Here is a 19,892-nt window from a genome sequence, read left to right as displayed (position 1 = left end):
GTTAAAGGAATCAATCTTGTTACAATTTCTGTCCAGATTTTCTGCCTCAGGTGGGTCACGGCTCCAAGAGCTCACCATGGAGAAAGCAAGGAGGTGTGAGAGCGGCAGCAGAACACTCTTCCTGGGACTCTCGGGAGACAGCAGGGTCAATGAGAGCTTCTAGAAAAAGCCAGTGTTTCTGTAGCTACACCTTACGGCACGAGAAGCCACACCAGCCTTCCTGCGTGCCCACGTCCCTCCCCGGGCAGCGCTGGCATTCCTGGAGATCACAGGGGTAGCAGCCAAGGCGGCACTCTGCTGAACCGCAGAGCTCTGGAGGACTGGCAGCGCTGGAGGAGCTTGTCAGCCTGCACTGCTCAGGGAGGGGTAAGTGCAGTCAGCTCCATGGAGGTGTGTGAAAGCCAAGTAGCACTTGCTCACCCTGCAGCCACAGATTTGGGCAGGGGACAGAGCACAGCTCCTCACAGCTGGCACCTCATTTGTCCTGTGCTCATCTATCTCCTATTCATTTCTGAAAACACTTTATTCTAGCTCTTAATGAACTTCTGCTTACAAGATATCACCTGCATCAGTAATATTTTAACAATTGGATTACAGATTCCTCAGCATGTCTTAGAATAGATGGCCTGAGTTATACCATATCATTTATACTCCTATTACTGGAAGGTGCCACAAAAGGACAAGGAGAAAAATCGGGAAAGAATAAGAATGAAAAAATCCAAATATTTATTCCTGGTGAGCAAATTTACAAACATAATTTACACCCATAATTTGAAAATTGCTTTCATATTCATACTGCACTCTGGCACCAGGCAGATACATCTCCCGTTGAGTTGTATGTTGTACATACAACTGAGTTGTACCAATTGAGTTGTACCAATCTAGATGACAAGAATCTGAGTACATAGGACATCATCTCTGCCCCAGTGACAATGATAGGGAGCTCTGAAGCCTTTTTGCTACTCACTGATGCACTTTGGAAGTGGAGTCCACCCATTCTCTTGACACTGTATCATTCCTCTTTCTTGTCCTTCTGGAGTTACAAAGCCAGTATGACAACTATAGGGGACCTTCTCCTGTAAAGGAAATGTTTTCCCTCTCCTGAGCAAATAACCATTGTCAAAGTTGATATTCTGGCATGTTTCTGAAAGAGATAGACAGAATTTCTTCCAAGTAAAACTCTGCTAAACTACATGCTTATCATACACAGAAGAAGGAGGACAAATGAAAATCAGTAGGATTTAGAACATTTTTAAGAGCACATGAATTTTTGCTTCTGCCTTGAGCTCTCTTCCTGGAGGACAAAAGGAAAGTGAAAAGTCAAAGTTCACAGTTACCAACTCGTGCAGCACAAACAGGGATGGACAGGGGTTTGATTTGCAGCAATCCTGTAAGCTTCCAAAATTATTTGTCCACATCTGGTCTTCACTAGAAATGAAATTCATGTTGGGTGTGCACTGCACTGTGCATGCATGAAGAGGACCTTCTGTCCATATTGCAAGGGGGGCATGCCAGAGATCACCACGGTGTGCAGGTACCACCTCGGTTCTACCAAAGAGAAATTGTTCAGTGTGCAATACCACAGGACTAAAGCAAATTTGTACCAAAGGACCCCTTCTTGCACACTGAAACACTAGTGCAGACAGAGCCAATGTTGTAACTGATTTCACACCACTTGGAATACATTGTTTAAGCCAGTCTAAACAGATGGAAATCAGTTTTATGTTGGTTGTATCTCGGTTGGATGTTATGCTCTTGTATTCTGGAAGACAACTTCTGTAGTATGCTAAGTTCTTTACTAATAAATTATCCTGTGAAGGAGTTTCTTCATTTTAAGAAAGTAACACTACAACAAATAGCAACATTTGCTCATTAGAGATCAAGTAAATGAAGATACAAAAAAAAAAAAAAAGACTTTGAGGAACACTAGAGGATGTATTTGAATGTAGGGAGCAGAGTTCATGATACTTTCATGCAACAGCTTCAGAAGTTTAAATTTCACATCAAATGTGTTGGTGTTTATACCAGTAATGCCCACGGTTGCCTAGCAGTAGGAACAATAAAATTTTCTTTTGCTTGCTCATTGCTATGTCAAAATCTCAGTGGGTGGTGGTCCAAAACATTCTATGGACGGTGCCTCTGCCAGGGTGGAATTGTTTCCTAAAACAATATTTTTACAGTCTAAGAAAAGTTAGGTTGAATTATTTCTTTTGTCCGTATGAAATCATTATCTAAAGTATTTAAAGTTCCTGTGAGACATTCTAGCAATTTCAAGGCTGGTGCAAGTCAGGAGCAAAAGCTGGAAATAGAGTTAGGAGAGGTACCCTTCCTATTCCTCCCCCCTTCCAGTATGATGCTAATTGGAAAGGAAGCAAGAGAAACAGGGATCAGGTGGCACAGCGAGAGGCTGAAAGGAGACAAGAAATTACAGATAGGCTGTGCAAGGGGAATTTATCATACTATTATATTATAATTATAATATATTATAATTATACTATTTATCATATTACTGCACAGCTACGCTATAACAAGATTTCACTCCTGAAGACAAAAGGACTATGATTCCCATCCCAGAGCTTACATTCTAGATCTGAATGAGCCACGGGTGGACGTTTTACAGGGTTACATTCTGCACGGTTGTATAGCGACTGACCTCAGCAGCATACAGGGACATGAGAGCTGCATGAGCCAGCTGAGAGAATCACAGCATTGTGTTTCAGCTGTAGAGCACCTAGACTTAGAGTTACGAAGCAGTGGTGACGGACTAACGTAGGTGATGTGATGACGGATTGACTGGTTTTAGGTAGAAACCTCAACAAAATACAAGCACACTCACTTTTACGGATACATCTTGGAGGAGGTGTCCAGTCATCCTTTGTGCACATGACTTCCCCACCTTCATGTTCAGTATGATAGCCACTGTCGCAAACATATTTAACTCTTTCACCTTCCATGTAAACATCCTTCGGGCTACGTGGGACATAACCATTTTTCAGCTGTCCAGCATGACATTTTTCTAAAGAAGGAAGGTAAGCACATTTAACCACAGTAATTTGTACAGAAGAACTGAGGTAAATTAATTCTTAGGAAGACAGTTACTCAAAAAGGGCCTCCTAGCACCTTTCTGTATCCTTCTATCCCAAAAAGACATTCGTGTTCAAACCTGAATGAAAGCTTGTTTTGTTTCACTGCCCTAAGATTAATGAATCACATGAACAGGAGTGCAAGTAACTACATGAAGTGCTTGCTAAGAAGTGGTCTACTAAACAATATCACTTACCTAGCGTTCATAAGCAGGGTTGGCTAACTTCAGTGCATCTAGTGTCCTGTACACCAGCTCTGGTTTGGTCTGCTGCGTCTCTAAAACGTTGATGTCTGCCCTGAGTGATTTTCAGCATTTGCCTCCAGATTTTATCATCTCAGTGCAAAGGTATCAGCCTCCCAGACCAGCTCTGGAGACTTTAGCAACAGTTAAGCACACTGGCTCTACGGCATCCTGTGCCCCCAAGAGCCCAGACAGAAGGGAGATGGCTGAAGGAATGCCATAGCTGTGTTACTTGAGTAACTGGTCCTTTCCTCCGGGCAGGACTCCACTCATTTCCTGTACTGAGCACCACCCCACTGAGGGCAACAGGGAAAGATCACCCTTTTGTAATCCACTTGCAAACCCTACCACTAGGTAGGAACTTTACTGTGACTGAAGATGTGTGTTAGGAGAGGAGGCCTCAGCTCGCTGCTTTAAATCTGTTTTCTATAGTTCAATCATTAAGTCAGTGTGTCTAAATCTCTTGCTGATGCTATGCTCGCTTTCAGCTTATTGCAAGAGTGTGCCACCTTCTCAGCCCCAAACGTTCTCCAAAGGGACCAGGCAATGGATCTCAGAGAGGAACCTCTAGACAAAGTGCCCAAGCCATGGAAGGAAGAATGTATTTACATAGAGTAGAAACTCTTTGTTTGTATGCGCAGCTGTGTGTGCAGGTAAAAGTAGATGCATGCACATGACCCAGAAGCCAGAGTTGAGAAACATTTCCTGTTTCTTAATCTCATGGATAGTGTCAGGAGTAAAGAATCTCCAAAATCCAAAGGCATCGTTTCAGCCTTACTCACTTCAGAGTGTCACTCACCAGCAGACAGTTTGAGTTCTGCAGATAGAATGGCAGTCTGGGTGCAGTTCAGGGGTCAACTAAAGCAGTTCTACTTTAACAAACTGTTCTTTGTTCTGTCTTGTGCTCCATCGGCACAATTCATGCTGCACAGACCTTTGCTAGTTATAACAGAATTGAGCTTATAGTGGAAATGTACTTACTGAGGCATTTTGGCTCTGGAGACCAGCCCCTTTCAGAACAGACCATTCGAACCCAGGGTTTGCCACTCGGGGTTGAATAACCATTATTGCAGTGGTAATCAACGTATTGCCCAAGCCTCACTGGAAAGTAACGGGTTTTGTGGTTCTCCAGTGTGTCAGGTAACTTGCCATTTTCTATAGCTGGGTAGTCACACGGTTCCTCTTGAAATAGAAGTTAACAGCAACAATATCAACACATGCATGACAAAAAGCTCAGGACACAATTAGTTCAGCTTCAGCTTCATCATCTGAGTGTTTTCTGAAACTGGCAGAATCACCTTGGCAGATCCTAAGGAGTGCAGGAACAATTGCACTCTGCTTCTGGTGTCTTTGTCACTACCTGTACCTATGTTGGTTCCCTCCATTTCCATTGCAACCAACAGAAATCTAGTCAATAGTCTCAGTGGACTCCAAAGGCTGCTTCATGAGGCCAAATGTAAGTATTTATTCTGCGGTGAGGTGACGCTCTTTTGTAGAGCGTCTTGACTAAATTTACTATACACACCCTGATGGGAGCCCAGACAGCTAGCTCAGATATAGACACTGAACTGTGGACTCTTAAAATTGAGATGACTCCTGTCACCATTTTCATTTGTAACTTTTCAGATTCCGCACCAATAGCTCTTCTCATGTTCATTTTAAAACTACAGTGTTTTTCTTTTGTTCTCTCAGTTCCTCAAAAGAACGGACCCTTTTCAGGGACAGGTCAAAGACAGAAGGAGGAGATTCCTAGAAGCTTTCAATCACGTTTACCCAGGGTGTCCTACTTGGCCGTGGCAGGTAGGTTCTTCCTGAAGTTTCTCCTGACCTCAGTACCGGGGAAAATTTTGCAGCGGTGCATCTTGAGTGCACTCAACAGGCATGCGCAGGCCAACCAGGGGATCAGGCCCAGCCAGCACGGTTCATGAAAGGCAGGTCCTGCCTGACCCTTTTCAGGTTTTATTGGTTTATTAGCCACTTATCAGCAGAAATGGAGACTCATGGCCAATGCAAAAGAAGAGACACCACGGGGCATCAGAATTTTGCCGCTTAAAAATACAGACATGGTTGGCATGTTGTGCATATCAGTCACCAGCTGGCACCTCATTTGTCCTGTGCTCATCTATCTCCGTTTCTGAAAACACTTTATTCTAGCTCTTAATGAACTTCTGCTTACAAGATATCACCTGCATCAGTAATATTTTAACAATTGGATTACAGATTCCTCAGCATGTCTTAGAATAGATGGCCTGAGTTATAGATGGCCCGATGCTCTGAAACTCTTAGTACCAGGTGAAAGCCCCCGAGAGCCCTTTCCCCAGCCGTCTTCCAGCTCAGGTACACCGGTCAATGGCTTCCTGGGGGCACTGCTCCTCACCACCTGCAGCCTAAGGATGCTCCCACATCCTGGTGCCCTGCTACTACCTCCCCAGGCACTTCCCCAGCAAAACTAAAGGCTTTCCCCTCAGCTTCAGCCCTAAACATGCAACAACACAGCGGCTAAGCTGTGGCAGGAGTGGAGATGACTTACTTCCTGGCTTGCACCGTGGATATTCTATCGTCCCCTCCACACACTGTGCTCTGAATGGGGAAGAGGCTGGGTCCTCCAAATACCCTCTTTTACACTGAAATTCAATAACGTCACCCGATCTGACATACAGCTTTCTTTCTGGGACCCATTTCAGCTCAACATTGTTTCTGCCCATGTCTTCTTCAGATGCTGCACAGGCCACTTGAAAAGGAAAGAGAAGAGTGTCATCACTTCATACAGACGCACCACAGGTAACTTTTGTTTTCCCCCTAGAGCCTACAGAAAGTCTTTGCATCACAAAACACTTCCAGCTATTTGCTCTGACCCTCTGTTACTTGTGTCAGGAAAATCTGCATAAGCTAACTTCAAGAAGAAACTCCTTGTGGACAAAAGAAGGTCTCGTTGTTGTTCTGCCCTGCCGGCATCGCAGCCCCAGCACAAGTGCTGCTGCACAAGTGATGCCCTCAGGATCTGAGAAAAAGACAACAGGAGCAATCACACAGCACATGCTTCAACCTACCGAGGCAAACTGGGGGGCTTGTCCACTGCCCATCAGTACAGGTGATGTACTGAGATCCTTCCAGGACATAGAGACTTGGGCATTTGTATTCCAGAGTTGTACCTTGTGGATATTCTTGCATGGGGAAGGAAAGAAGGTCTCCATTTTCAATAACTGGAGGCGGGCCACATTTCCCACCTTTCCCTGGAAGAAAATTCCCAATCAGAGAGAAAGCCACGAGAGTTTAATTGCAACGGAGGCCTGGCCACAAATACTACCGGGCAGAACACTGGCACTGTGAGAGACCCGGAGGAAAGCAGAGAGAAAACCAAATACCTGGCAGGTGAAAAAGAGCAAGAGTTTCTCGTTTCTCCAGTGCTGGGACTCACAACTACCAGTTCACCCCGTCTGGCCATGCCTGAAGTGCTTGCAGCTGTCTGCAGGACTTCCTCTCATCCTGCGTGACGGTGCAGCGTTTGGCACCGCTCTTTCTGCAGAAGAGCCTGACACCCACCTCCTCCCTGTACTGCCTGAGCAGTGAGAAAAGCGGATCCGACTGCAGACGGTAACGACTGTCACTGACCTGCACCACTGCAATCACTAATGGGATAGCCCTTGGGCTCTGTGGGCCACTTACGGCCACTGGGGAGTTCACGCCTGCCAATCCTGGAGCACTGCTGCCTCACGGATTTTTACACCTATTCAAGCACCACAATGCTGCCAAGTCTGGCCTTCCAACAGAACTTGCACTGGGAAACCTTCAGAGAAGACCCAGATCCCTTGGTACCAGCAGTGACACTCTTTGCACTTGACATCGTGTTCAGGAGCCACAATATGCAGCCTGGTCCGAATTCATCTGCTGTTTCTGCAGCCCTTTCAGCTCCCACCTGCGTGGTGTTTGAGCCAAATGCTGCTGCATTGGTTCACGTGCTCAAACTTTCTGTATGTCTAATGAAAACCAATGAGATTACTCAGTGCGCTCATGAAATCCTAGGAGGCACCAACGCAGTACCTAGGTATTGGCTCACACATCAGATTCTACCCTCAGTTGATTTAACAGTTGCTTTGACTCCATGGCATTCAATATAGCAATGCATCCTCTGCATTATCTGGATGGAACCAGCAGGGAAGCTGTGGGCTCTGTTCTCCAACACAGACGGCAAAATTTCTCACTCTCTTCTCAGCAGGCAGGCATAGACAGTAGATTCTAAGAAGTCCAAGGGGTGCATCTCAAAACTAGACCTGGCCAGCAACTGCTCTCAGCCTCAGGGTGGTTTTCCACCCTGAGGCTCTCAGCCTCAACAGCTCTCAGGGTGGTTTTCCAGATGGGGCCCTCTCGAGCGAAGCCACCTGGGTCACTCAGCTGGTAAACTCATCTCAATACATCGCTGGGAAGATGGCTTCTTCCCGAGTGTGCCAGATTCGTTGCGTTTGTGCACAGTAATGAGACCGAAATCCGGAGAAGTAAATGCCACTGAGTCAGCTTCATGACAGTCTCACTGACAAGCAACTGTATGAAGAGAGAGGGAAATTAGCTTTGCACTTTGGCAGCTCTGTCCAGGTGCCATTCTGACACGCTACGGTGGAGGCCCCCGTCATCTCAAAACCTTGCCAGCACTGATAGCGAGCACTTTCCCCAGGCAAATACCTTGACTTTTTAACACCTTGAACTTTACCACCAGCAACTTCTGGAGGAGGTCCACACGTCTCATCTGAAAAGAGACACTGCTGCAGTCACGTTTGCAGTCGTTGAGGTGTTGCCCGATACAACCCACAGTTAAAGGAATCAATCTTGCTACAATTTCTGTCCAGATTTTCTGCCTCAGGTGGGTCACGGCTCCAAGAGCTCACCATGGAGAAAGCAAGGAGGTGTGAGAGCGGCAGCAGAACACTCTTCCTGGGACTCTCGGGAGACAGCAGGGTCAATGAGAGCTTCTAGAAAAAGCCAGTGTTTCTGTAGCTACACCTTACGGCACGAGAAGCCACACCAGCCTTCCTGCGTGCCCACGTCCCTCCCCGGGCAGCGCTGGCATTCCTGGAGATCACAGGGGTAGCAGCCAAGGCGGCACTCTGCTGAACCGCAGAGCTCTGGAGGACTGGCAGCGCTGGAGGAGCTTGTCAGCCTGCACTGCTCAGGGAGGGGTAAGTGCAGTCAGCTCCATGGAGGTGTGTGAAAGCCAAGTAGCACTTGCTCACCCTGCAGCCACAGATTTGGGCAGGGGACAGAGCACAGCTCCTGACAGTTCCTTGTCCCAGGAACGCTCTTCCCACTTCCACAGCCCTAGCAGATCTTACACGGTTTAGATCCGAGTCTCTGCTGAGATCTGCGTTGGTCAGAGTGGAGCCCTGGAGAACAGCTCTTTCTCTCCCCTACTGCTTCTTCCATTCAGATGCTCCCCGACAGGTTCAAAGAGAACAGAGGAGCCCTTACATGTCTTTCTACTGAAGGTCACTGGAATGGCGGACTCTGGGGAAATACCGGTATCGTACAAGAGAATGACAGAGCAGCACATTTTAGGCCCTGCTTCTTCAGGACGTTTTTGCCGTTGATGAAAATACTCCCAGTATTTCTTGAAGCATCAAGCTAAATTAAAGTGCTGTGCAAGGAAGTAATAGCAAGTACAAAGTTGGGGTGCGCAAAGAAAACAGAAGTAAAAAAGGTAAAGTCTTCAGAGTATTTAGGTAAACAAACAGTCCCCTCTCTGCTAACAGGCAAGATGAAAGCACAGATTCCTACCTCTGCAAGTTGGTGCTTGTGACCATTTTCTGTTTGTACAAGTGACATAATTTCCACCCATCATTTGAAAATTGCTGTCACATTCATATTGCACTCTGGCACCGGGCAGATACCTCTCCTGATGAGCGCTTGTAATATAAGCGTTGGGAATTTCAGGTGCGGCTCCACAGCTGACATCTGAGAAGAGAGGTGCATTTAAGAACAGTAGTGCAGCAATATGACAATCACGGAACACTGCATTTCGGAGCACCGTTGTTCCTGATGCGCAAAAATGGTTTGCGTAACGCAGATCGTTTTCTACAGGTAGCAAAGGAAGACATTATGGTCTTTATTCTGCAACGCTTCACCAGAAACTATTATTTTTGCCTAGAGTGACTAAAAAGGGAAAAGGAGTTGCAGAGATCAGCCGAAGGTGCAGGTTGGTGCTGTACAGCGTTGTGTGCCAAAGGGCTAGAGAGTGAAGTGATTTCTTTACTATTTGAAGGCAACTTTCAGAAACTGACATTCTTAGTGATGTGAAAATAAGATACATAAGATACACACACCAGTTATCTCCTTCTTTGCAGCCAGCATCCATTCCTCCATAACCCTCTGCCTGCTTGATCTCGGCAGGGAGCTAAGTTTCAGCTGCTAGCTTCAGCCCAGAGGGGAAACGATTTCTCTGCTGATCTGCCCTGCTTGTTGTTTCTCAAGAGCCAGAAAAGTAGGTGTTGTAGCAGCCCATTCAAAGCAAGTCACCTCTTGGCTCTGTTGGCCTGACTCACCTGCGTGCCTGAGTTGGCATTATTTTAATTCACAACATGAAAGACTAAGAAGGGTCACAGGCTGCTTAGAAGTAGAACCTATACCTTCACAGAAGGGCGGTGCTGTCCAGTTTCCTTCTCTGCAAATAATTTCGGGGGGACCAACAGTCAGGAACCCTGCATCACACTGGTAGCGAATTGTTTCACCAGGCTCATACATTTCCTTGTTTCTGCCTTCAATTTGGGCATTGGGAACTTTTGGAATGCTTCCACATGGCATTTCTGAAAAGATACAGAAAGTTGATGCTTGTGCTAATGCGATACACAATAGAAAGAGTGTACTGTTTCCACCGAACAGATGCTTTAGAGAGCTTTTTCTAATATCAGCATAGCCATCCGCTGACAGTGGATTTTATGTAAAAGGTAGCATACGGAAGGTTAAATAAGTCATTCCCCTAAACAGACGTGGGCTGCAGTCACTGAAATATTTCGATCCTGTTTCTAACCATGCCAGAAAATTTTAATAAAGGCTTCCGTCCCTTACTACACCAAAGTAGTTTCTATCACTGAAGCACCAAAGCAACTCCTAGTCACTAGTGGACTCTGTAGAAAACAGATCCTTGGATTATGAGGATGCACCCAGGACGCACCTGGCAGAGCTATGAGCTGAACAAAGATTGCAAGAATACAAAGGAATATTTGAAAAACTAAACTGCATTCAAAAAGTCAGTCTTGCATCCAGTCAGGATTGCTCTGAAGACATCCACGAGGGATGGTAGGATTCCACAGCAAAATATGGAGTTACTCGCTCTTACTAGTCAATCTCCTGTTTCAAATTCTTTCCATTTCATTGCTAAATGCACTTCAAGAATAGTATTTTTTTATATTACCCAAGCATGTAGGAGCTGAAGTCCAGTTTCCCATAGAACAAGTTATCTCCAATGGTCCGTCTAACATGTATCCAGAACGAGAAACATACTTTAATTTAGCGCCAGCCAGATAAATTGTTTTCCCTTCTTTTTTAATTTTTAAGTGTTGATTTTCCAGCCTGGGAACATCAGCACATTCTATGGGTTGTGGTGGCAAGCATGGTCTTTCTATAAAATAGAGAAAACACAGATAAACAATAATGCAAGACAATTAATAGTCCAATGACACATGCTGTCTAAAACTGAAAAGAAAAAAAATATAATCATCCAAACATAAATTAAATGGCTTGAAAGGAAGATGAAGAAATATCTAAGATACACAAACCAAAACTTCTCTCTCCTTTTCCTCCTGCGTGTGGTTTCTCTCTTTTCCTTTGAACCAAACAAAAGCCATTTTCCCGTTCATACTAAGGAGATACAGTTACAGCTTAGCATCAAGAACGGGGAAAGTCTCATAGGCAGAGAAATAGAGGAGACATTATCTTGTTTGGGGGTACTGAAAGTGAGTGTCTAGAACTTTCGCTGTTAAATTTTTCCACCATTAATAAAGTTGTACCAGTATCCTGAGGGGCTTTGTGATGACATGATGAAAAAGAGAACAGAAGTTAATGAAGTATTATAATGTACTTCCTGGTACATACAATGGATTAAATCTCTGTGAAGCCCTCCTGAGTCAGGGCTGTGCCAATGCTTTCTTCTCCTATACTACTGTAGAGTGGGTGGACTTCAATTATATTTTATATGCACTTCTAGTTCATTAGTAAATTAGGTTTTATTAGTTGACACATCAAGTCGAAAGCATATGTTTGTACCGAATTCCACAATATATAAAAGACCTAATTACAGTCAAAGTTCCTATTCAGTAACTGGGACTGGGAATTTCATGTCAGTAAAAGCTGGTTTATGAACAGCTCAGGCATTTTTTTGGTTCTTCTTCTCTACGTCTGCCACTTATCAGCAGAAATGGAGACTCACGGCCAGTGCAAAAGAAGAGACACCACGGGGCATCAGAATTTTGCCGCTTAAAAATACAGACATGGTTGGCATGTTGTGCACACCAGTCACCAGCTGGCACCTCATTTGGCCTGTGCTCATCTATCTCTGTTTCTGAAAACACTTTATTCTAGCTCTTAATGAACTTCTGCTTACAAGATATCACCTGCATCAGTAATATTTTAACAATTGGATTACAGATTCCTCAGCATGTCTTAGAATAGATGGCCTGAGTTATACCATATCGTTTATACTCCTATTACTGGAAGGTGCCACAAAAGGACAAGGAGAAAAATCGGGAAAGAATAAGAATGAAAAAATCCAAATATTTATTCCTGGTGAGCAAATTTACAAACATAATTTACACCCATAATTTGAAAATTGCTTTCATATTCATACTGCACTCTGGCACCAGGCAGATACATCTCCCGTTGAGTTGTATAAGTCAAGGGAAAAAGCCAGGGTAAAACATCTTTTATGAAGAAATTATGTCTGAGTCCATGTTCTGAACGCCGGTGGCACCTGTATTCAACTTACCAGCTCAGACATCTTTATCCTAGGCAAGCACGAAAGAGTACTTCCGCAAGAAGTGGTGATAACTGGTAACTGCAGGACTTATTTTTCTGCTCAAATACAGGTAGCTACAATTGATCACATGAACGGTGCATCTGAAATGCAAATTTTTCTTTTGGTTTAAGTGAAAAGGAAGGGAGAGACTCTCCCACATCATGCACCTTTAATTTTGGTGACTTCCCTTCTGCACTAGATTTACACACACCCTTACCATCAGCAAGGCTATCTGTGGTGGGAAAACCAATTGCCCATTGGCTAGTCAGTCTCTGATAGTACAGGCAGATGCAGTTCATGTACATGAACAACTGCAAAATTACACACAAGATGTATTTGCCAGATCAAAATTATTCAAGTATGGTGCATATTTACCAGTGACACATGAAGGAAGCTCGATATGCCCGTTAAAACACTGCTTGATAGGAGAGGCTGTGAGTTTAAATCCCGTCGTGCACATAAATTCCTGCCGCTGACCACTTTGAATCAAAAATGTGCGTCTTTGTCCATTGGAGAGAAGTAGGTTTTGGGCTTCCAGCTGCTGTTTTGTAATGGTACATGGTGCTAGGGAAGACAAGAAAAATAAAAAATGGTGGAGCCTGAATCTTTGGTGGCTTCTAGCATGTGAAGCACCTCCACAGCAAAGACAGTGCACAACCAGCTTGGTTCTCACTCAGCAGTGATTTTTAAAAGTGAAGCACAGACGACTTAAACACTTGAGCTCTATCACAATTAATTCAGGGTGCTTAGTTTTAGGTAGTTGATCAACGATACGGCACAACTTCCAAGCATATTCTTATTCCCATGTATAAGAGACAACTTTACTGACTTTGCAAACAGCAGTGATGATCTCAAGAGGTACTGATTGCAGGAGATGGTACTCCTTGAAAAAAATAATTCATGAAATCCGTGGGAGTAAGTCTAATTTTATTCCGGTTGTGTTTCCGTTACCTAGGGTTAAAAATGAATTTTATAGGACTCCTAACAAAGAGCTCTGAGGAGGAAATTGAAGACAGCAAAGCAGCTTAGCACAACAGCGCTCCTCCCACATATGGGGGACAGTTAGGAAGCTACATGAAAGGATGTCTTAGCAAACGTCATCACTGGGGGAAAGAGGCTGACACCACGGTCAGCACCTCTACCTTGTTGCACAAGTTCTTGGAAGTACAGACAAAATGTTTATCTGCTTGTAACCTTCCAGACAGCTCCAAAATTCTCACAATGAAAGACACAACTGAGTGTAAATGATCTGGGGACACTAAAGCCACAAGTTAAGAAGTATTGAATCCAGGGATTAATCTTGGTCCGCTACAGACTTGGTAATCGAGCAACAAATGTAAACCTAATTCTGAAACCCCGACTTTAAGAATGATTAGAATTGTCCACCAGTACAAAGTCAACCAGCAATAAAAGTTACGCTTACCCAAACATTGTGGTGGTCCAGGTACCCAGATCTTTTCATGGCACGTTAACCGTTCTGATCCTGATAAGGTGTATCCAGGGTTGCACAGGTACTGCACTCTGTCACTTTCCTTATATGCTGATTTATGCCCACTAACAATTTCTCCAAAGTCAATGAGAGGTGGGTCTTCACAGGCTGCTCCTGCAGAAGCTGCGCCGATTCTTGTTATATGACTGCGCACTGCCATTTTCGTCTTACCCTGTTTTACACCTACTCGCAATTTCTTCAAAATCAATGATGGGTGGGTGTTTGCATGCTATTTCAGCAGAAACCGTGCACGAGTTCTTGTTAATTGATAGATACAGGACAGTACTGACAGCTGCAAATAATGGCACTACACAGGAGTTCAATAATATTCCAATGACCTACATGCCTCCATCTGGGAATATGCTGTGCTAATAAACAGCACTGTCTCCTTGCTCTAAGGAATTGTCATTGCCTTTACTATTTTCACCATCTTTGCATTGAAAAAAGTTACTAAACTAAACACAATTTAACTGAAAATATGAATAAGCTTGTGAATGTCTCAGAGCACAGTTTCTGTTTTCCAGGATTATGCTGGAATAAAGTTTTACACATGCAGTCACAATTCTCAATTTTCTGTAATTCTACAAATAAATCCATTTGTCCCAGATTCCTAAAATTAGTTCCACCATTTTAAAATGCAAGAAGTTGGATCATTTTTTGAAATTATAAGGTATATACAAGAAAGCACTTTTAAAGGCAGAGGGGGGAGAAGAATCTTGATATGATGAGTAGATTTAATGGATCAATGAGGGAGTTTAAAAGCGGTTATTTTAAGAAAGGTAGATATTCAGGGAAGACCTCCTTCAGGCAGCATGTTTTTTGCATCACACAGCTTATTGAAATAACAAAGTACCTGTATTTTTAGAGAGTTGTATGATGTTTTAAAATCAAATCACTGTTCTGCATTTTTAATAGCATGCATTCAGAATAATAGTAGCTAAATTGAAATACAAAGGAATTTATAGGGATTAATGTATTTTAAGTGAGGTATGGCTTGTAATAAGTTAGGTCCTTTATAGGAGTCATTAAGTTCAGGCACAAGGCAAAGAAGCAAGCTCATACAAGAAAATACAAAGCAAATATTCTTCAAATGTATAGTTCCAATTCATAACTCTCATTCCAAACTTCTGAAGGGAATTCTATAACAAGTAAATGGTATAGTCTCATTTTTTTTCCCAGTTCCTTTTTCTTGACTGTCACCAGCTACGTCAGTTAAAAGCATAGATTTCCATTTAACAACTCACCTTTACATGTAGCACAGCCCATCCACAGCAGAAACACTACGGTGTGGCTCAGCGGTGTCATTTCCACGCTTCAGAAGTTCAAGACGTCCTCTGCAACAGAGTTGTTATTTTCTGTGCTCCAAATCGCGTGTACTTGTTTTTTACTCCCGTGATTCCCGAGGCTGTCGTTGCCATCTCCCTCCCCTCATTTGCTTGCAACGCAGCAGTCAATCTGTACAGATAAATGATGCAATTGTTGCAAAAAGGCTTCACATTGGCAAGCCTCCAGTCGTCTGGGACCTCCCCTGTTTACCAGGACTGCTGGTAAATGATGGCGAGCGGCTTGGCAAGCTCCTCCACCAGCTTCCTCAGTACTCTCGGGCGGATCCCATCCGGCTCCATAGACTTGTGAGTGTCCGCGTGGCGTAGCGGGTCGTTAACTGCTTCCTCCTGGATTATGGGGGGTTTATTCTGCTCGCCGTCCCTGTCTTCCTGCTCAGGGGGCTGAATTCCCTGGGGATAACTGGTCTGACTATTACAGACTGAGGCAAAGAAGGCATTAAGTACCTCAGCCTTTTCCTCATCCTTGGTGGCAATGTTCCCCCCCACATCCAATAGAGGAGGGAGATTCTCTTTGGCTCTCTTTTTGTTGTTAATGTATTTGTAAAAACATTTTTTATTATCTCTTACAACAGTGGCCAGATTGAGTTCTAGCTGGGCTTTTGCCTTTCTAATTTTCTCCCTGCTTGACTTGACGAGATCCCTGTACTCTTCTTCCAAAAGTGGCAAACTCTCCTTTTTTTCCTGAGCCCCAGCAAAAGCTCCCTGTTCAGCCAGGCCGGTCATCTTCCCCACCGGTTCGCCTTACGGCACATGTGGACAGCCTGCTCCTGCGCCTTTAAGACTTCCTTCTTAAAGAATGCCCAGCCTTCCTGGACCCCTTTGCCCTTCAGGACTGTCTCCCAAGGGACTCTCTCAACCAGTGTCCTGAACAGGCCAAAGTCTGCCCTCCAGAAGCCCATGGTAGTGGTTTTGCTCATCCCCCTCCTTACTTCGCCCCAAATCGAGAACTCTATCGTATCACGGTCGCTAAGCCCAAGACGGCCTCCAGCCACCACATCTCCCACCAGCCCTTCTCTGTTTGTAAACAGCAGGTCAAGCGAGGCACCTCCCCTGGCAGGCTCACTCACCAGCTGTGTCAGGAAGTTATATCTTCCACACATTCCAGGAACCTCCTAGGCTGTTTCCTCTCTGCTGTGTTGTGTTTCCAGCAGACGACCGGTGAGCTGAAGTCCCCCACGAGAACAAGGGCTAGCGATTGTGAGACTCCTGCCCGCTGTTTATAGACTGCTTCATCTGCCTCTTCATCCTGGTTGGGTGGTCTATCACAGACACCCAGCAGGATATCGACCTTCTTGGCTTTCCCCCTCCTCCTTGCCCATAAGCACTCCACCTTATCGTCAGAATTGCCCAGTTCTACGCAATCAAAACACTCCCTAACATACAGAGCCACCCCACCGCCTCTCCTTCCTTGCCTATCCCTTCTGAAGAGCTTATAGCCATCCATTGCAGCACTCCAGTCGTGAGAGTCATCCCACCACGTTTCTGCGATGGCGACTAAGTCATGGCTATCCTGCTGCACAATGGCTTCCAGCTCCTCCTGTTTGCTGCCCATGCTGCGTGCATTGGTGTAGATGCACTTGAGCTGGGCTATCGATTTCACTCCCAACGTAGGCATGCCACCCTTCGGCTCCTCTCTAGTGACCCTGGTTACATCCCCTTCCCCCTCAAACCTAGTTTAAAGCCCTCTCGATGAGCCCCGCCAACTCATGGGCGACAATCCTTTTTCCCCTTTGAGACAGCTGAACTCTAGCCGGCGCCAGCCGGCCCGGTGCCGTGTAAACATCCCCACGCTCAAAAACACCAAAATTCCGCCAGTGGCACCAGCCTCTGAACCACAAGTTGAGCAGGTGAATTTCTCTGTTCCTTTTGGTATTCTTCCCTGCCACTGATGGGATTGAGGAAAGCACTACCTGTGCTCCTGATCCCTCAACCAATCGCCCCAGTGGCCTGAAGCCCCTTTTGATCGCTTTTGGATTTCTCTCCGCAACCTCATCGTAGCCCACCTGCGTAACCAACAGCGGGCAATAATCAGAGGACCGTACCAGACCAGGGAGTCTCCTAGTAATGTGAACTAAAAAGGTGAACTAAAAGAAAATTAATTTCCACCTTATCTGCCACCATTCCTGCCCCTTTTTACAGGTCATTAACCTTTATAGATCTGTATAGGTCATTAACATTTGGCCTCATTTGTAACTCAGTCACTGGAAGACACTGAGTTGCCTTTTCTAAATAGCAATTGCTGATCAGGCAGCCGTTTCCAGTAAGTCAGCTCCAAAATGGTTGCATAATTTTTATTACACACCATGCAGACTTTCTTTCTCTCCTCTTTCTCTCTCTCCTCTTTCTTTCTTTTTCTTTCTTTCTGAAAGACAAAAGAAAGTGTTCTTCCTATTCAGGATCATGTTTCCTTATATTCACCTGAGAAAATACAGGCACTCTTTAAAAGATCTGATCTCCACACCAAAGTAGAAGGACTTCTACTTCATGTCCTTTCACCTCAGGACTTCAGAAAGTAAATCACCACTTGTTAAAACATAGGAAATTGCTCTGAATTCTACTTCCAACAAATGTTCCAGAGACTGACTTTTAATCTCCCTCCATGTTCCCCAGTTCGGCTCTTTCAAGAGAAGGGTCTTTTCCCATTTACCAAATATTCTTATGCTTTATCCAGAGCTCCTCAAAGGCAACAGGTCTGGGCAACAGGCCCACCAGCTCCACTGCATGAAACATTTAAAAGTCAATTTAAGGTGTTGAAACTTCACTGGGACACAGGTTCACCTTGCTTAAAACGTGCCAATCTGAATCGGCACATACAGCACTCAAAACTTTGCCTGTTACAGGAATTGCCCCGATCTGTGAGTTTACATCCAGAGAAAAGTCAGTTTCCTCAATTATGTACCACGGAGGTGAGAGCTTAACTGGAAAACAGAAATTACAATCTATAAATAAATCTGAATGCCTTTTCGGCTGATGTTTGCAAAAAAATGCCTAAGTGCAAGGTTGTTACGCAAGAGGAAAGACCTCTCCGTCGTGACACCACAATGGTTTTAAACTGAAAGAGGGTGCATTTAGATTGGATATAAGGAAGACATTTTTTACAACGAGGGTGGTGAGACACTGGAACAGGTTGCCCAGAGAAGTTGTGGAGGCCCCATCCCTGGAAACATGCCAGGTCAGGCTGGATGGGGCTTTGAGAAACCTGATCTAGTGGAAGACGTCCCTATCTATGGCAGGGGGGTTGGACTAGACGATCTTTAAGGGTCCCTTCCAACCCAAACTATCCCATGATTCTATGATAACAAAGAAAAGGTTGATCTTGAAAAAAATTGCAGAAGCCAAACTTGGTGCAGAAATGTTATCGTATCATCTACCTACTCCCAAGCCAGCGCTATCACCGTGAGATGACAGAGCTGAGACCTATTGCCATACTGACGCCATTGGAAGGCTCTGCTGCCCAAGGAAAGGCGCCAACAGAAACATAAAATAATTATTTTTCTCATTCCTCACACAACCAAAAAAACTCCATTCTTTTCTGAATGTTTCTTAAGAAGAGAAGGCCGGGAGGAGACCTTATTTCTGGTTTTGGCTTCCTAATGGGAGAGTACCGAGAAGATGGAGCCATACTCTTCTCGGAGATGCACAGTGATAGGATGAAAGACAACAGACACAAATCTGCGGCAAAAGAAGTTCCAGTTAGATACTAGAAAAAAGATTCGCCCCATGAGGGTAGACAGACATGGGAACAGGTTGCCCAGAAAGCTTAGAAAATATCTCCTTGGAGATATTTTCTGGCTGGAACTCAGCCAGACAGGGTCCTGAGCAACCCGATTCTTATTCTGCAATTCTATGCCTACCTATGCAGAAAGACAGCAAAAGTTCAGGACCGTTAAAGGGTTACACTGAGGTCTTTGGTATGTTGATGGTTGTTTGACAAGTTATTCTAGCACCAGGGTTTGCTAAGTCTAAGCAAATAATGTCAAAGATAAAAATTCTTTCTCTGCTTCCAAAATACACTTAGGACGTCAGAAACACTCTTGGGCTTGTACGTCACTGAAACACATTTGCACTGTATATTCCACATCAAGCCCAGTCAGCATGGGTTTAGGAAAGGCAGGTCCTGCTTGACCAACCCGATCTCCTTCTACGACAAGGTGACCTGCCTAGTGGATGAGGGAAAGGCTGTGGATGTTGTCTACCTAGACTTCAGTAAAGCCTTTGACACGGTTTCCCACAGCATTCTCCTGGAGAAACTGGCTGCTCATGGCTTGGACGGGTGTACTCTTCACTGGGTTAAGAACTGGCTGGATGGCCGGGCCCAAAGAGTGGTGGTGAATGGAGTTTACTCCAGTTAGCGGCCGGTCACAAGCGGTGTTCCCCAGGGCTCTGTGTTGGGGTCAGTTCTGTTCAATATCTTTATCAATGATCTGCACGAAGGGATCGAGTGCACCCTCAGTAAGGCTGCAGACGACACCAAGTTGGGCGGGAGTGTTGATCTGCTTGAGGGGAGGAAGGCTCTGCAGAGGCACCTGGACAGCCTGGATCCATGGGCCAAGGCCAATTGTATGAGGTTCAACAAGGCCAAGTGCAAGGTCCTGCCCTTGGGCCACAGCAACCCCATGCAACGCTACAGGCTTGGGGAAGAGTGGCTGGAAAGCTGCCTGGCAGAGAAGGACCTGGGGGTGTTGGTTGACAGCCGCCTGAATACGAGCCAGCAGTGTGCCCAGGTGGCCAAGA

The 19,892-nt window shown here is 45.0% G+C and overlaps 1 protein-coding gene and 1 long non-coding RNA gene across 2 annotated transcripts; both read right to left on the bottom strand.

Moving 5' to 3' along the window:
- Nucleotides 1-973: 973 nt before the first annotated feature.
- Nucleotides 974-4,485, bottom strand: LOC142412620 (uncharacterized). Its single transcript, XR_012776536.1, has 3 exons — nucleotides 4,307-4,485; nucleotides 2,837-3,016; nucleotides 974-1,144 (listed from the first exon to the last, which is right to left on the bottom strand). It is a non-coding gene; the product is annotated as an uncharacterized LOC142412620 (long non-coding RNA).
- Nucleotides 4,486-4,569: 84 nt separating this feature from the next.
- Nucleotides 4,570-15,387, bottom strand: LOC142413106 (complement factor H-related protein 2-like). Its single transcript, XM_075509151.1, has 8 exons — nucleotides 15,057-15,387; nucleotides 13,747-13,935; nucleotides 12,699-12,887; nucleotides 9,940-10,116; nucleotides 9,092-9,268; nucleotides 6,376-6,558; nucleotides 5,856-6,056; nucleotides 4,570-4,634 (listed from the first exon to the last, which is right to left on the bottom strand). The coding sequence occupies exons 1-8, from the start codon at nucleotides 15,115-15,117 to the stop codon at nucleotides 4,570-4,572; spliced, it is 1,242 nt and encodes a 413-aa protein (XP_075365266.1). The 5' UTR covers nucleotides 15,118-15,387.
- Nucleotides 15,388-19,892: the final 4,505 nt, after the last annotated feature.

Source organism: Mycteria americana, chromosome 7 (genome assembly GCF_035582795.1).
Source record: "Mycteria americana isolate JAX WOST 10 ecotype Jacksonville Zoo and Gardens chromosome 7, USCA_MyAme_1.0, whole genome shotgun sequence".
Lineage (NCBI taxonomy): Eukaryota > Metazoa > Chordata > Aves > Ciconiiformes > Ciconiidae > Mycteria > Mycteria americana.
The sequence above is the reverse complement of the archived record's forward strand: the minus strand, read 5'-3'. Positions and strand labels throughout refer to the sequence as shown.

Bases quoted from the DNA above. Each gene is read 5' to 3' on its own strand.
- LOC142413106 (XM_075509151.1), bottom strand. From the start codon at position 15,117: ATGACACCGCTGAGCCACACCGTAGTGTTTCTGCTGTGGATGGGCTGT. The intron at 13,936-15,056 runs GTGAGTTGTTAA...GAATCGGCGCAG, and splicing joins GGGCTGTGCTACATGTAAAG to CTTCTGCAGGAGCAGCCTGT. The intron at 6,057-6,375 runs GTAGGTTGAAGC...TTCCTTTTCAAG, and splicing joins AAGCCCCCCAGTTTGCCTCG to TGGCCTGTGCAGCATCTGAA.